Source organism: Lissotriton helveticus, chromosome 5_1 (assembly GCF_964261635.1).
Source record: "Lissotriton helveticus chromosome 5_1, aLisHel1.1, whole genome shotgun sequence".
NCBI lineage: Eukaryota > Metazoa > Chordata > Amphibia > Caudata > Salamandridae > Lissotriton > Lissotriton helveticus.
The window spans coordinates 1945405889-1945423215 of record NC_136065.1 but is presented as its reverse complement, the minus strand read 5'-3'; the positions used below and the strand labels follow the sequence as shown (position 1 = coordinate 1945423215).

Here is a 17327-nt window from a genome sequence, read left to right as displayed (position 1 = left end):
TGTCACTATTATATGGTGTCAGGAACCCACTAATCTGGGGGTTTTAGTACTTGAGTACAATTTAAGTTGCAAACATGAAGGGACAAATAGTGTTAGCCATACCAGTGGAAGTTAAAGGCGTCTGCTTCTGATAGATACATCTGCCAGTGGATTCCTCACCTTGTGAATAGCCCCCTTGCATCAGCAACATTCGGAAATTCTTTTGTAGCTTCGCGTGGACGACGTCATAGAGGCACGGCATCGCACGCGACTCCGGTGACGTCACCGACACTACAATAGGCCCACGCCGGCGTGATGACGTCAGTTCCCTTTTTTCCGCGTCGTTGACGCTAACGGTTTCGGGGAATCTCTGTAGCCTCTAAGTAACTTTGTTGCTATTTTCTTCACTTTTCTGTTTCTTTGTGTCCTTCGCGATGTCTCAAAGAAGACCGGTTTCAAGCCTTGCAGAGAGTGTGGGAAAATGTCAATTACGGAACCTCACAAAGATTGCATCTGGTGTCTTAAGTTCGGATCATGATGTTGATGAATGTTCTTCATGTCGGAAGATGAACCCAAAGGCTCTGCGAGAGAGAGAGACCAAACTTCTGGTGGGGAAGCTGAGAGGGAAAAAGGTCTTCGAGGTATCGTTCGAGAAGGTCGAGGTCGAGATCGGCGTCGAGATCAAGGCCTTGAGCGCAGCAGTCTTCGAAGTCATCATCAGATAATGCTTCGAAGTCAAGGAAGAAGCATAAGAAAAGAAGACATGAGTTCCGACGTCACTCCGGTAGGGATTCGGACTCGAGGTCGAAGTCACCCAAAAAGATAGGTTCGAAGGTGGTTCCTCCGGAGGAAGACATGGATCCGGAAGGTGAGGCGTCGCCTTCGGAGTCGCAGGTTCCGGCTCCGTCTCCGGTACATTCTCCGGCGCCGTCCCCGGCCCGTGAGGATGAGGAAGAAGTTCCGGTGGGTGAAAATTCTGTGCCTGTGGAAGAGCCGAATTCGGAACCACCTCAAGGCCAGCCCGAGGGTCTTCAGCCACCATTTCCAGCCCCGGGCCAAGACCCATCAGCGTTTTTGAACGCTATGTATGGTGTGTTTTCAAGGGCTTGGTACCCCTCTGGTGCGCCTTCGGGTCCCATGGGTCCACTGGCCTTTAATTTAGGAGTTCCACACTCCTATGCTCCGGCTCCATTTATGCCATTCATGCGGGCCCAGACACCGCTGTGGCAATACCCGGCTCCGCCGAGGTCGTCAACGCAGATACCGACGTCGTCTGCTCCGAGTAGACCTCGAGACCAAGCCACTATGCCATCGGATTCGAAACCAACGTCGGTTCCGGCGGAGTCGTCTATGGATACGACGGCGTGGCGTGTGAAGGAAAGTTCCAGGAGGGAGGCTCAGCGCCTCATAGAGGAACAGAGATATACAGAAGCTCAAGCTGAAATGGAAGAGTGTGAGCTTGAGGATGACTGTTTCGATAAACTGACAAAGGCTAGTGGCCTGCAGTTTTCTCGAGAGTGGGAGTTACCTTCTGTGTCTGATGCCCCTTCAAAAGACGTTCAGCCTTAGGGATTTCCTTGTGTCTTGGAGGACTCTCGTCGCTGGAGCCAACCGCGCTTTTTGACAGCCTGAGTGCATTCCCTTCTGCAACGCTACTGCTGGCCGGACCCGCTTCGCGGGTCCTGCTGCGCGTTAAATTTGACACTGTATGCTGAGGACATTTGGGAGTAGGCATCCCTAGAACAGGGCTGCGAGCGCGTTTGCAGCGGGACTCCAGTTCCCAAGAGTCCCTGCTGCTCACCTGCACCGAATTACCACTTGGTGCCGCTCTCCCTGTAGGTGACGCCCCCCTCCCCTGCTCTAAAGGAACTTGGACGCAAACCTCATTGGGATTTCCTTGTGTCTTGGAGGACTCTCGTCGCGGGAGCCAACCGTGCTTTTTGACAGCCTGAGTGCATTCCCTTCTGCAACGCTACTGCGCGGTAAATTTGACACTGTATGCTGAGGACATTTGGGAGTAGGCATCCCTAGAACAGGGCTGCGAGCGCGTTTGCAGCGGGACTCCAGTTCCCAAGAGTCCCTGCTGCTCACCTGCACCGAATTACCACCTGGTGCCGCTCTCCCTGTAGGTGGCGCCCCCTTTAGACCCCTCGCCCCGATAAATCAGAACGTCATCACAGCCGCGGGGGAGCGCGCGGGAGCGCCGGGAGAAGCCCGGGACCGTCTGTGGCCGTCCGGGGCCGCTGGAGGCCGGGCTGGGCCACCCCCCTTACTTTGTGAAAGCAGCTATTTGGTATAGATATTATCCGTTGTTTCTTGATCTTGATTACAGATTTCCATGTTTAGTCCCACATATATTTTTTCCTTTACATAATTGCTATCGCCCCGCATTATTTTTTGTCTGAGCAGAGCACGTTGTTTTGATCTTACCCTTAGGCTTAGTTCACATTGTCATTGAGAATTTGATGTAATTTTAAAATGTCCTCACTTGAAGCGATCCCACGGTCGGGTTCGGCGGGATCTCTTATCTTGGGTCCACTAGATAAATTCTTTGCCAAAATAAAGAGTGAGACTGACAGAGAGCTCTCGCTCGCTGAGAAGTGAGCGGGGCGACGTTTATCCATTGAGTTGCTAAAATTAAGACCACTCCTTGCTGAGAATGTTTATTCAGGCAGCCTTACAGATTTAATCGAATCCAAAGACCCCGATAGTGAGCCTCTTAGCACAGATGGTATTCCACTTATATTCCAGACTAATTACCCTGCCCAAAATGACATTATAGTCATTCCTGATCCTACCACTTCAGAGTCTATCGATAACCAGATAATTGACCTAAGTACCCCCCTTTCTAATGGTCTAGCGCCTCTCCACGATATAAATGTACCTTCCCCTTTATTCACACCCTTGGGACCAGACGAGCATCATCATCCATCCAGTAAACTTGAAAAACCAAAGAAATCTCCTATTAGGAAAATTAATAAGGGTACTAACAGAGTCTCTGGCTCACCACCGAGTAAGAGAAGAAGGAAGGGAGTACTTAAAAAGGGGAATAGCCCCTTTGTTTCCACTGCACACGATCCCGAAAAAAGTAGAAAAAATGGACCTAAGAGGGCACTCGTCTGTTAAATCAATACCTGTTCCAAGTTATGAAGGCCTATTAAATGATATTGATAGCCTCATCAAGGCCATGATACTTCCACTCACCGAAAGGGTCAAAACGCTAGCGGAAAAAATGGATCAGATCCTTGAAGGGCAAAAGGTAGTCCCTTGCCATAATTCCGATGAACAAAAAAACAGGAACCAACCAGCTAAACAACCTCCCACTGAATTATCCAAGCAACAAACCGGCCCTCCTACAGTAATTAAAAAGCCCGCTGTGGGGAGATCCAATTCAATGGTGGGTATCAAACAATCTAATAAATTTACTACAGCTTCCGACAATATAAATAAGGAAATTTCTCACCCTAATACAGGGACACAAAAAAGAAGTCACATCACAAAGGAATCCTTAAATGCCCCAACCCTTGTAAATACAATGAGAACAAGAAATGTAGTCGATATGCCCCCGGATTCCCTAAATGTTGTCATCGTCCTCACAGGAGTTCCGCCCATGCCAAATGGTAGTCATGAACACTATTCAAGTTTAAAAAATAAGGTCATCTATTGGTTAAGAAAAAATAGACCACTACCAACACACCTAAATGGTGACATAGTGTCAGTCAGGCGATGTAAGTGGGTGGGATCTAGACCAAAGGATATCGAAGGAGATGTAATTATTGTCAATTTTAAAGACCATAGACTAGTCGCACATATTAGTGACTGGTACCCTGGGGATGGGGAGGGGGGAATTGCCACGCATAACCTGAGCTATTTCTATCCGGAAGCTCTTATGAAGCCCCCACCCAATTATAATCCATCAAGGAGGAATAGAAATCATAGTATCCTAAACAACTGGAGACCAGAAGGTTCATGTAGATCTACCCTAACCTTGAACCGAGCTCAAAGGTATCATAACGGAAATGACCCTCCCTTTTTCCAACCCATGTCCACTCCCTACCCTCATAAGAGTAACAGACCCCAAGCACTACATAGGCCAGATTCCTTTATGAACCTGGCAGCCCATGATTTTTATAATAGGAATTTTGATCTTTGCCCTCCATCGTCATATCCAAACCATCCACTTCCTTATAATAACAATTTTTACCCCGACAATCCGAGGGATCACTCTCAGAATTATAATCCCAAGGATACATGGCATATACCTTTGTCTAACTTATTCCATCCTTTCTCCCGATTGGATGAGAATGAAGGACTCAATGCGACATGCATAATGAAAGAGTCCCATGATGGGTACCCGAGGAGGGGCTGTATTATAGATCAAATCGATTTATCCAGCCCGCCCAAAGACCAACGGGTTCAAAGAATAGCTGGGGAAGACCCATTAAGATACACCACAGAATGTACTCTAGCTTTATACCATCCTCAGTTGCCCTCTAATGACCGCAGCCCTGATTCTCTCTTGACAACAGTGGTTATACCACATACACCTCTCTCGCATGTTCCATGCCCTTACGAGAAAGCGGCTCGAAAACAAGGAAATTCTAGCATTAAATTTCATTCTCTGCTTTCCTGGAATGTGGCGGGCCTCGGAAGCAAACTTGCTTGTAAGTCTTGGATAGATCTTATTCAAAAACACGCTATACTTTGCTTCCAAGAAACATGGCTTCTAGAAGAAGCACACCTGTTAGGTTATCAGACTTTTCATTCCCCGGCTTCATTATCAACACAGGGACATAACAAGGGTGGTCTTTGTATTTATGTTTCAACAACTGCTGATGTCAAGGTTCATAAATTTCTCTCCAGTCAGCACTACCAGCTATGATCATTTACCTGGGGTCTCAATGTGAATATTGTATTAGTGAATTTTTATAATATGACTAATAGCGAAATCGAGCCCACTATGGCAAAAATGTTGAGTTGTATTACTCGATTTGCGTATTATCTTGTAGGGTTAAAAAGGATTATATGGGTGGGGGATTTCAATTGTACTATTTGTTCACTAACCGAAACACATCTGTGTGGTTTGTCAGACTACGGGGAGGAGGGCCCAACACATTTTTCTCATACGAAGATGGGGTCCCTTCTTAATGGTATTGTTTTTAATTTTGATTTTTCATTTGTTAATCAGATCTGTTCACCATCTGTCCCCTTTGAGCCAACTTTTAATGGCAGAGGTTGTAACTCAACAATTGATTTTGCTTTAATTACCCCTGCCAACCCAGGGTTTATTACCTCATGGGAAGTTGGAAAGGATCTAATCAGTAACCACTACCCACTGATAATTGGAGTAAAAATCATGGGGCGCCATGGTAATAAGGGGACTCTACGTACTTACCCATACAAGATTAACTTAACTAGAACCAACGGATACGTTGTTAAATGGGATAAAATTGTGCCCGAAGTGTTCCTACAGAATCTGCTTACTCAATGTGCTGCCGACGTGGCTGTTTGTTTGGAGGAACATGGCGCTCCTAGGAGCGTTATGTCCGCCTTTTCAAACATCCAGCGTCACATTAAAAACATGCTGGTCCGAGTCCCTAAAAGAAATTTTATAAAGCCCGAAGGGTGGTTCAACGGAAAGTGTACTAAGGCTTTGAAAGACCTAAAAAGAGCCTTGTCCTTAAAACCAAAAAATTCACCCTTAATAGGTGAGACTAGGAGACGATACAAATCAGCTATTAAAGAAAGAAAGTTGATTCTGAAAAAGGAAGCATGGGATTCACTGATGGTGGCCTCCAGGCAGAAGAATAGCTCTCTTTTTTGGAGGGTGGTTAAATCTTTATACCAGCCAAGGGACAGTGATAACATCATGGATTTAGCTATAACTGGTGAAAGATGGTTAACCCATTTTAAACAGTTGTATAATCATACAATGAACATGGATGAAAAAACACCAATAGGTCAGTGCCCTTCCCCAATTCATTCATTTCCTATAGATCTTGTCTTTACTGTGGAGGAAGTTTGTGATGCAATAAGGGAAAGTGCCCCAGGCAAAGCTGCAGGACCAGATTGTATGCCGATGGATGTTTTTAAAGCAGAGCCGGTTTTTTGGGCCCCCCTGCTTACAAATGTTTTAAATAAGGGAAACACATGTGGATTTATTGAAACCTGGACGGATGCCATTGTGGTCCCTATATTTAAAAAGGGCAACAGGGATGACCCTACATGCTACAGGCCGATATCCTTATTGGATGGCTTAATGAAAGTGGCAGGAAGAATTATTTTAAAGAGAATACAACTATGGGAGGAAGATCACAATGCTGTCTCCCATTTACAGTATGGGTTCAGAAAGGGAATTGGGACAATCGAACAGTGCCTTAACTTGTCCCTCCTTATCTCCAAATATACTCATGTCAAGAGCGGAGCACTTTTTATAACTTTTATTGATTTAAGCTCCGCTTTTGACTGTGTTGACCATCCACTGTTGTGGGTAACATTGGGTGAACTGGGCATTGATAACCGCATCATTATTTTTATCAAAGAGCTTTATAAAGACGCAGGGGCAAGAGTGAGGTATGGCAAACAGGGGGAATGCACAGAGAAATTTCCAATTACTAGAGGGGTGAGACAAGGCTGCATTTTGGCTCCGCGGCTTTTTACGTATTATATCAATTCAATTGGACAGCACCTTTCGACCCTACCAAATGATTATCCAACTGTTAAAGGCTTACCGGTGCCTATTTTATTATATGCTGACGATGCGGCCATTATGTCCCGGACCCAAATGGGTTTACAAAGGGCGGTAACCAGCTTCGCAAACTATATGAGAGTTAGGGGTCTTAGAGTTAACATCTCTAAAACATTTACAATGCCATGTACCCGAAAGTTTAATAGAGCTCCTTGCACCGTTTTTTTGGACAAACAGAAAATCGCAATCACAGACAAATTCTGCTACTTAGGAGTATTGTTTGAAAGACGGTGTCGCTGGCAGGCAGCAATAGCTGCTAGAAAGCTGGCTTATAGCCGCACAATAGGAGCGCTGCGCATTTTTGCTGATAGAACGGGCGGCAAGCCAATCAAGGAGCTGATCCGGATCTATCGGGCTAAATGCATCTCAACAGCCACCTATGGTGCGGGCATATGGGGCATCGAGAAAGACCACTCACTACAGGGTTGTGAAAATCAATTTATTTGTTAACTATTGGGAGTGGCCAAAAGTACCTCCACGTTTGCTTCACATATTGAGGTAGGAGTTAAATATCTCGATGATCTCATTAAGATGTCCCCCATCTTGCTCTGGCATAAAGTGTGGGTCACACATGAAGCCAAGTTCAATAGAGACCTTATTGAAGATTGTCTGGCATTAGACGGGGCGGATAATTTTAGATGGTTATCATATGTGAGATCTATGTTCATTGATCTGGGTCACCCAGAGTATTTTGATAACCCCAGAATCCTGGAGGGCATCTCAAGATCAGTTTTAAAAAAAATTATCATCACCCATCTAGAGACTGCGAGATGGATTTATGTAAAATCACGGTTTTACACTATCAGGAAATTACACCTAACGAGGGTTTGCAAACTTACCTGGCTGTGGTACATAGTCCATATCCTCGAATGTTGCTGTCCCGTCTCCGCCTGGGAATTTTCTTTCGTATGGTTACTCTACCTAAAACCAATGATTGGTCTAACAGTAAAATAATTTGCCCATGTGATAATATCTCGGTGCAATCAAATATACATATTATGTTGTACTGTAAACTATATTCTTACCCCAGACAACAATTTTTGAAGCCTCTTCTTAAACGATGGGGGCTACGAAATTGTAGACCAGCTTATGTAAAATTGTTACAGCTAGAGGATGATCATGTCATTTACGCCGTTTCATGTTTTTTTAAAACGGTTATAAGATTTAGAAATACTCTGTTAAAATATTTATTTTGGCACACTGCTTTCTGTGGTTATTGTACTGCCCGTAAAAATTAGGTGTTCTTATCTTTTTTTTTCCTTCTTAATGAACCTCTTTAAAAATGATTAAGTAAGCACTTATGTGGTATCAATCATGTACCTGATATTTTTTTAATTGTTGTGTATATCTAAATGTTTTGTACTGCTTTTATGATTTTAACTGAAAAAATCGAATAAAGCTTACTATTGATTGCTTGATTGACGTTCAGCCTTATCACTTGGTCATGAGGAAGGCAGCGGAACTTTTGAATTTGACTCTACCAACAGTAGAATTTAAGTCCAATCTACTAACTGAGGTTCTGCATTCACCCAGTTCTGTGGTGGAACCGTTACTCCCCTTTAATGAAGCTTTAACGGAGCCTATTATGGAAGTTTGGAAAAAGCCACTTACAGCACCAGCAGTTTCCAGGAGTGTGGCAAGAAGGTACAGGGTCGCTCCTGAAGACCCTGCTTTTCTGACTTCTCATCCTTCACCTGAAAGTTTAGTAATTCAGGCAGCCTGTTCCAAAAAGACTGTGAGTGCATTTCCTCAAGTGCCTGGGGATAAAGATGCGAAGAAACAAGATCAGGTTGCTAAAAAGACCTTTTCTTCTGCGAGTATGGCATTAAAGTCAACCAATGCCACTTGCCTTATGGGGAGATATTTACATGCTCTCATGGATACACTGCGTCTTCTGGCACCTAAGATCCCTGATGACAGAAGGAAGGATTTTGAAGAGGTGTTAACGGATGCACAGGCAGCGGCTCATCAGGTAATACAAAGTGGACTGGACACTGCGGATTCGGTGTACTGCGGTTGCCACAAGAAGATCAGCTTGGCTGAAATCTTCGGATTTTTCAGCAGATGTTCAGGCTGCTTTGTTAGATCTGCCGTTTGATGGTGCTGGACTCTTTGGTAAAAAAGCTGATGCTGCCTTGGAAAGATTGAAGGACAGTAGGGCTACTGCCAAATCTTTAGGGCTTCAGACCAGGGGTTCTTCTACCACAAGGTTTAGAGGATTTGGACGCTCTTCCTTTCGCTCCTATTGGCAAGGTCAGCAGCAGCAGCAGCAGAATCCCTTGTACAAGTCGTACAGGGGTAAACAAAGAGCTCGTCCTAGAGGTCGTCAGGCCTCCTCCTCCTCCACCTCTTCCAACCCCCCAGCCTCAGAAAAGCAGCCCTAGATCCGCCATTCAGGATCATGCGGGTCCGGTGGGTGGTCGGCTTACCCACTTTCTACGGGATTGGGAATCGGTTACATTTATTTATTTATTATTTATTTATTATAAAGTTTTGTATAGCGCGAACAAGACCCGTGGGTATCAGAGCGCTTAACATGAAATAGGAAAAGGAAAAAAGGTTAACATATGTATAAGCAGTTAACAAGCAACCACAGTGAGGTAGATGACATATATATTCGTAACACATGTGACGTTAGCGTAAGTAAATATGCTATGATTAAATAATAACAAAACATGTATATATAACAGATATGAGGTAGCACGGTATAGGTTCATGAAAGATGCTGTTCTCCTGTTCAATCAAAATCTCCATTACTATTGGCCTTTAGGTTGTTCTCATATCATAGGATACGTATTCCATTATAGTATTGTCTATGCCTCCCATTTTAATGGCGTACATGATCTGTACTAAGGCAGTAGTATAGCAGATCCATGATCAGTGTTCTTCACTAAGTAATGTATCTATTCATCAGCAGGCTCTTCACTTCCCGTTTGAATGTTACCAGATTCTGGATCTTCCTGATGTTTGGAGGGAGTGAGTTCCATATTCTGGGGGCCGCTCCTGAGAACGCTCTGTCATAGGTTTTTTTCTTTCGGAAGAAGGCTGGCCGTAGTAGCAGCTCCTCAGCACTCCTAGTTGGTCGGTTGCCACCGGACAACTGAATTTTTTCTTTGCTAGATATCTTGGGGTGTTGTCGTGTAATGCTTTATGTGTGATACATGCTATCTTCATTTGGATTCTTGCTTCATATGGTAGCCAGTTTAATGCTTTCAGGTGCGGGGATATATGGTCATATTTCCTAGTTCCGGTGATAAGTCTTGCTGCAGCGTTAAGGCAGGCTTTCAATGGTGCTGTGGACATTTTTGGTAATCCAGCCAAGGTGGTGCAACCATATTCAATCCTCGAGATAACTAAGGATTGGATTGCCAATTTGAGGTCTGACTCTGTGATGAATGGTTTCAATTTTCTTAGGTAGTTCAAGTGAAAGCGGGCACTTTTCGCCATTGAGTTAATGTGGGCTTTCATGTCTAGATTCTCATCTAAGGTGATTCCTAGAGATTTGGCTGAGTTGACAAGGGTTGGGGTGCAGTTTAGCGCAGTCACGACTTTCATCCATTCCTTTATTTCTGTATTGCTCCTTGGTGGAGAGATTAGTAGGAACTCTATTTTATGTGCATTCAGCTTCAGGTGGTTTGCGGTTAACCATTGAAGTGCCATTTTTAGTGTCTCATTCATTAATTCCAATTCTTTTATGGATCCGATCTTTAAGTAAATTTGCGTGTCGTCAGCATACATGTGATAGGATATTTGAGATTTTTAGAGAATTTCTGTGAGTGGTTCGACGTATAGGTTGAACAGATCTGGGGATAGTGTCGATCCTTGAGGGACTCCAATTGAGATAGGGCAAGGAAGTGAGATTGATTGGTTAACCAGGAAGCACTGCGTTCTGTTCTGTAAAAAGGACTCGAACCATTTCAGCACTATTCCCGATATTCCCATCCTGTCCCGTAGCCTGGTCAGTAATGCTTCATGATTTACCGTATCAAATGCCGATGACAGGTCTAGGAGAATCAGTAAGCATGCTTGATTTTGGTCAAGGGCCTGTAACGCGTCATCAATAATGTGGAGAATCGCTGTTTCAGTGCTGTGCCCTGCTCTGAATCCTGATTGGCATTCATCTAGCAATTTAGTGATGTGTTGGCTCAGTTGGTTCTGCACACATTTCTCAGTCAACTTGGCCAGTAAAGGGATGTTGGTCACTGGGCGAAAGTTATTTGGATCTGATGTATCTGCTGTGGGTTTTTTGATTATGGGAACGACTTGACCTGTTTTTAGGCAGTCGGGAAGGATCCCTTGTGACAGTGACGCATTTATTATTTCGGTCCATATTGGAATCAGGATGTGATTGATTTCTTTTACGCATTTTGCAGACAGAGGGTCTTGGTAGTGGTTGTTAGGTTTGATTCCTGAGAGCGTCTTGGCAATCATGTGTTGGTCGTACAGTTCGAATGTTTCCCAGCTCGCCTTGTTTTTTGCCATAGTGCAATCCGTTGTAGAGTCGGCATCGTTAGTAGACCGAGGTTCGTTGGGAAGGTTCAACGCCGAGTTTCTAAGCTCTATTTCGAGAGCTTTGGCCTTTTCTGTGAAAAATGTGGAGAAATCATCACAGCTTAGAGGTGTTTTTGAATTTTCTTGCACTGTTTTGGCTAGTTTGTTTGATTGCTCCTTTAGGATTTCAAATAGTTTTCGTGGTCTGTTTTTGGCATTATCCAGTTCTGCTCTTATAAATTCCTTTTTTGAGTTGATGATCTTTTTATTATATTGTTTCCTTGTTTTTCTCATCAGATCTTTGGGTTCTCAATCTCGTAGAAAATGGGTATGCTCTTCCCTTTCGGGAATTTCCTCCCAATTACCCTCCTTGCCAAGGTTTTTGCATGGAGGAACACCTCTTACTTCTGCAGGAGGAAGTGCAGACACTATTAAGAAAGGGTGCGATAGAGGTGGTTCCAGAGCAGGAAAGGGGTCAGGGATGCTACTCCCGGTATTTCCTGATTCCCAAGAAGGATGGCAGACTTCGTCCAATCCTGGATCTCAGGATCTTGAATCTTTATCTGAAACAAGAGAAGTTCAAGATGCTCACCCTTGCGCAGGTTCTTCAGGCGCTGCTGGGAGAAGACTGGATGGTGTCGCTCGTATTTTCACATCCCAATTCTGAAGTCACACAGGAAGTATCTCCGTTTTACAGAGTGATCGCAACATTATCAGTTTGCGGTCCTTCCTTTTGGAATTACTACTGCACCTCGAGTCTTCACCAAGGTGATGGCGGTGGTGGCTGTACATCTCAGAAGATCGGGGGTTCCAGTATTCCCCTATTTGGACAACTGGCTGATCAAGGCAGAGTCGTCAGAGAAAGTGCTCCAGCATCTGCAGGAGACAACTCAGTTGTTGTATCGGTTGGGTTTTTCAATAAATGTACCCAAGTCTCACCTGGTGCCCTCCCAGCTCATCCTGTTCATAGGTGCGGTACTGGACACAACTGTATGTCGTGCATTCCCTCCTCCTCAAAGGATTCGCGACATACAGGAAATGATTCCTTTATTTTTCAATGGAGCGGTCGTTCCAGTCCTGAAGGTCCTTCGCCTGCGCGGTCTGATGGCTTCTTGCATTCTGTTGGTCAACCATGCACGCTGGCACTACTCCAGTGGTGCCTCCGCAGGCAGTGGTATCAACACAACGGAGATCTCAGGGAGTCTGTGGGGATCTCCAGAGAAACTGCGGCGGATCTATCTTGGTGGAACGTGGAAGGCAATCTTTCTCAGGGAAAGCCTTTTCATCTGCCTCCCCCGGTGGCCACAGTGATTACGGATGCATCCACTCTAGGGTGGGGTGCTCATCTGGGGGATCTGGAGGTCATAGGTCTTTGGTCTTTAGAGGAAAGGTTGCTTCACATCAATCTTCTAGAGTTACGGGTGATTCGTTTGGCACTCAAGGCCTTCCTCCCTTCCCTTCGCGATCGGTCAGTTCAAGTCCTGACTGACAATACAACCGCGATGTGGTATGTCAACAAACAGGGAGGAGTGGGGTCGAAGTGTCTCTGCAGAGAGGCTCTGCGCCTCTGGTCCTGGGTTCAGGACCATCCGATTTGTCTGATGGCGAATCATCTGGCCGGAGTTCTGAACATGCGTGCAGATAGTCTCAGTCGGCAGTTCTCGGCCGACCATGAGTGGAGGCTTCTCCCGGAGGTGGTTCGTCACGTCTTTCAGACGTGGGGGACTTCTCGTGTGGACCTGTTTGCCACTCGCGAGAATGCTCATTGCCCGTCATTCTGCAGTCTTCAGTATCCGATGCAAGGAGCCTTGGGGGACGCGTTTCAGTTGAGTTGGGGAAGTCAACTCCTTTACGCGTTTTCTCCCATACGTTTGATTCCTCGGGTTCGGAGGAAGATTTGCCAAGACCGAGCCCAAGTTATTCTGGTCGCCCCGGATTGGCCAAGAAGGGTGTGGTACACGGATCTTCTCCACCTCTCCTCTCGCCCGCCGCTCCGTCTCCCGTTCAGGGCAGATCTCCTCTCACAGATGGAGGGGCAGGTTCTACACCCCCACCTCCAGACATTACACCTTCATGCCTGGAGATTGAACGGGGCAACCTGAACTCCTTTTCTCTCCCACACGATGTGGTGGATGTCATTCTTTCGGCTAGGCGTGACTCCACTAAATCCATTTATTCATACAGATGGTCTAAATTTGTCTCTTGGTGTGGGGAGAAATCTGTTGACCCTTTGAATGCTTGTTTATCCGATATTTTACTATTTGCTCTTTCTTTGGCACAGCAGGGATTTGCTGTTGCCACAGTCAAGGGTTATCTGTCGGCATTTCTCTGTTTGCTGGATCAGCCGTCTCTTTTCAAGTCTCCTGTGGTTTTAAGGTTTTCGAAGGGCCTCACAAATAAGTTCCCTCCTACTCCCTTTATTGTGCCTCAATGGGATTTAAATCTTGTTTTAACCTTCTTGATTGGTTCTCCCCTCGAACCCTTACACAAGTGTCCCATGAGGCTTTTGTCTTTTAAGACGGTCTTCCTGGTTGCGATCACCTCTGCAAGGAGGGTAAGTGAGCTTCAAGCTCTTAGTTCCAAGCCCCCATTCTTGACCATTCATGCTGAACGAATGGTTCTTAGGACCAGGGCTGCTTTTCTCCCTAAGGTGGTAACTCCCTTCCATCCAGGACAGTCTATTACCCTTCCTACCTTTTATCCTCCCCCTCACCCTTCCAAGAAGGAGGAGAAACTACACCGTCTGGACCCTAAGAGGGCGGTGAGCTTTTATCTTGATAGGACTAGAGACTATCGAGTGGATGACCAGCTCTTCGTTGGATTTGCTGGCTGCAAGAAAGGAAGAGCGGTACACAAGCGTACTCTTTCAAGATGGATCATCCTCAGTATAAAGATCTGCTACTCTTTGGCCGGTAAGGAACCTCCAGAGGGTATAAGAGCTCACTCTACTAGAGCTAAGTCGTCAACTTCTGCTTTGTCTAGGGTTGTACCTGTAGAGGATATTTGTAGAGCTGTGACTTGGACCTCCCTCCACACTTTCGCAAAGCATTACTGCTTGGTTGCCGAGGTGAGGAGGGAGGGTCACTTTGCGCGCTCTGTCCTCCAGGATTTTCTCCTCCCGGAGTGGGGACTGCTGTGGGACTCTATTCACAAGGTGAGGAATCCACTGGCAGATGTATCTATCAGAAGAACAAGTTACTTACCTTCGGTAACGCTTTTTCTGGTAGATACAGTATCTGCCTGTGGATTCCTCACTGACCCACCAGCCTCCCCGTTGTCCACTCTTTGATATCGAAGTTACTGTAATATATTTGCATTTGTTTCACACTGTGTGTGTTACCTTGACATTTGTGTACTGTGTATATTCCTACTGTCATTGGTCCGTCCGTGTGCTTCGAAGGCACTGAAAAAAGGGCGGAACTTATGTCATCACACCGGCGTGGGCCTATTGTAGTGTCGGTGACGTCACCGTAGTCGCGTGCGATGCCATGCCTCTATGACGACGTCGGCGCGAAGCTACAAAAGAATTTCCGAATGTTGCTGACGCAAGGGGGATATTCACAAGGTGAGGAATCCACAGGCAGATACTGTATCTACCAGAAAAAGCGTTACCGAAGGTAAGTAACTTTTTCTTTAGTCATAAAGGTATAATGCCCTCCGTCTCGGAGGTGTGTGCAACATGTAAATTCAAGACATGTTATTGACTAAAGGTTGCCTTAGTGCCATAAATTTCTTCTCGGAGTGCGTTTGCCATAGCCTATTGAACCACATTGTCGAGGGGAGGAGGGTATACGGGACTTCGTGCAAAAGAGGACAATAAGTTGTTAAGCTGCACCTTTGTTGGATTTTAGTTCCCCCTGCCCCCAGCATGCCTTTCATGTGCAGTGGCTTGAGTCCTTGGAGTAAAGTGAACAGCACAGCCTGGGTAGGGTAACCTAGTACCCCTTTAATATGCTCCAGGATTTCTTTCTAGAATATTTCTATGACCACGCAAGACCAACAAATTTGCAGGAACTTGCCTGTGTCTTGGTTGCATCACCAACATTTAGTTGAAGCTCTGGGGAATAGTCAACTGAATTGTGCAGGGGGTCAAGTACCATTGGTGCATTACTTTATAGCAGAGCCTCTATGTTGGATAGTTCTATGCCTTTTAGGGATAAAAGCCTCTCCCATTATTTGTTGGATATAGCTATCTCCATATCCTGTTCCCACGTCTTCTGGAATGAATAATAAGTGATTGTTTTAGAATCTTCCAATGTGCAGTAAGTTTTGGAGATGTCTTTACTTCCCTCAAAAGTGAGAATCCGTTTTTTAAATTGTGTATGTGGTCTCGAGGCAGCCTGTGCATGGACACTGAGCGCCCAGTGCTGAAACTGACAGTATTGCGTGTGTGTGTTTTCTGATAAGTAAATCTCCTGTTTGCATTGCTCGAAGGATTTGATGGTCTTTCCTTGGAAAAGGTCCCTCTGTATCCTGCATTCATAAAAGATATCTTCTTTGACTTTATAAACAGCATACCTCCCTATTATTTAACCAGGAGCGTTGCAGTAAACTTTTGAATTCGAAGTCTGAGCCTCTATTTAAAAACACTACTTTTGACAGGAGCAGTATCAGAATGTTTCATTGGTAAAGGTATGCTCATATGCAGTGCTGCTTTTTTATTTATTTTTGACGGTGTCTTGGTGGGATTTTCAACTACATGTTTAATGTTCTTGAATTGTACTTGTAATTGAATGCTTTAAAAAGAAAAGATGGAAAGTGCTGCCTGCAGGTCATGCATTCCGTAATCATTTGAAGAATACACATTTGTTTTGGATCCAATGTTTAGGCAGGAGATTTATCAATTGAAAGACGTATTAGGTGGTTCTGTATTGTAGCTCTTGAATTATACCTAGTCTAAAAACATTTTTCACCATTCAGTGTAGGGCACAGTCATGACTCGCTTGGGGCTAAACTAACAAGGAACAGGTAGTTTATTGCACACATGCGTGTCAAGTTTGTTGCAACCCCATTTAATGGCTTTGCAAAGAGTTTAGAATTGGTCATGTTTTGTATGTCACTTATGGTTTTGATATGTTCCATGTGCCAATTGTTTAAGTTTCATTCTTTGTTCTTCTAGGCCTTCTTTGACAGCCACCCAGCACCCTCTGCAGAGCGTACCATACATCAGTGTTGTGAGAACATCCTCCTGAATGACTTGTGGCTGAAGCGTGATGCCGAACCGATACATCTGTATCTACAGAAGCGCAATTCTGCCACAACTAAAGCATGACCCCCTTCCCCACTGCTGACATTCACCCAACAGCTCTTTGATATGCCCCAATTTGGTGGCTCTTTGCAAGTTAAAGAGGGGAACACCGTCAACAGTTGACAACTTCCTGCTCAGACAGTCCTGATTTTTTTTGTAACATTTATCAACAGTACAGCAAAAAAAGATAAATCCAATCTGTAAATAACATAAGTAAAGAAACTGTGAAATGTGCAGATGCCTTTGCAGTTTGCTTGGTGTCCCTCTTTGCAAGGAGATTTGTGGTTTAATGGAAGTCCCTGCACTCCTAAGGCAGTGTCTTGGACAGGAATTGGTAAACACTGAGGGAGTCTTTTAGCTCAGTTCTTACATGAAATCCCTATGTAATGTAGTCGAAAGGTTCACTATGTATGGCAGACAACTGGCATAGCATAATCTGTGCTGAGAAAGTGAAGGTTTCATTTTATTGGCTGAATGGTGGGGTTAGATGTTGGTCTTGAAGGGAAGGGAGAACAGTTACTTCCGTTATACAGATGTCTGTAGTAGTTTGACGTGCTCCCCTGATTCAAAAAATAAAAGATGTCTCCCATTTTTCGTATTGCACTTGTTCACTTTCTTTGTGAATAGATAAAAGTAATATGTGTATTTTAAGAGGGTTAATCTGTCTTATTCAAAACCCACTGGAAACTGCATGTGAGCTGAGAGATAAAGAACACTGAATGATGTGCTGAAGAGTGGCCATGTTTAGTATGAATTTTACCCCCTCATCCTTGTGATATGGGCATACGTACATAGCTTTGCAAGGTGCTGGCGGCCTTTTCTGATTATGACCTGAAACGATTCATTAGCCTTAAAAATTAA

General features: G+C 44.8%; 1 protein-coding gene across 1 annotated transcript in view; it reads left to right on the top strand.

Moving 5' to 3' along the window:
* Positions 1 to 17057, top strand: part of NPEPPS (aminopeptidase puromycin sensitive) — a 1244137-nt gene extending 1227080 nt beyond the window's left edge. Inside the window, exon 23 of the mRNA XM_078645599.1 lies at positions 16338 to 17057. Coding sequence (XP_078501725.1) covers positions 16338 to 16490 — 153 coding nt within the window. The 3' untranslated portion in view covers positions 16491 to 17057. The remainder of the gene's footprint in view (positions 1 to 16337) is intronic.
* The last annotated feature ends 270 nt before the right edge of the window (positions 17058 to 17327 follow it).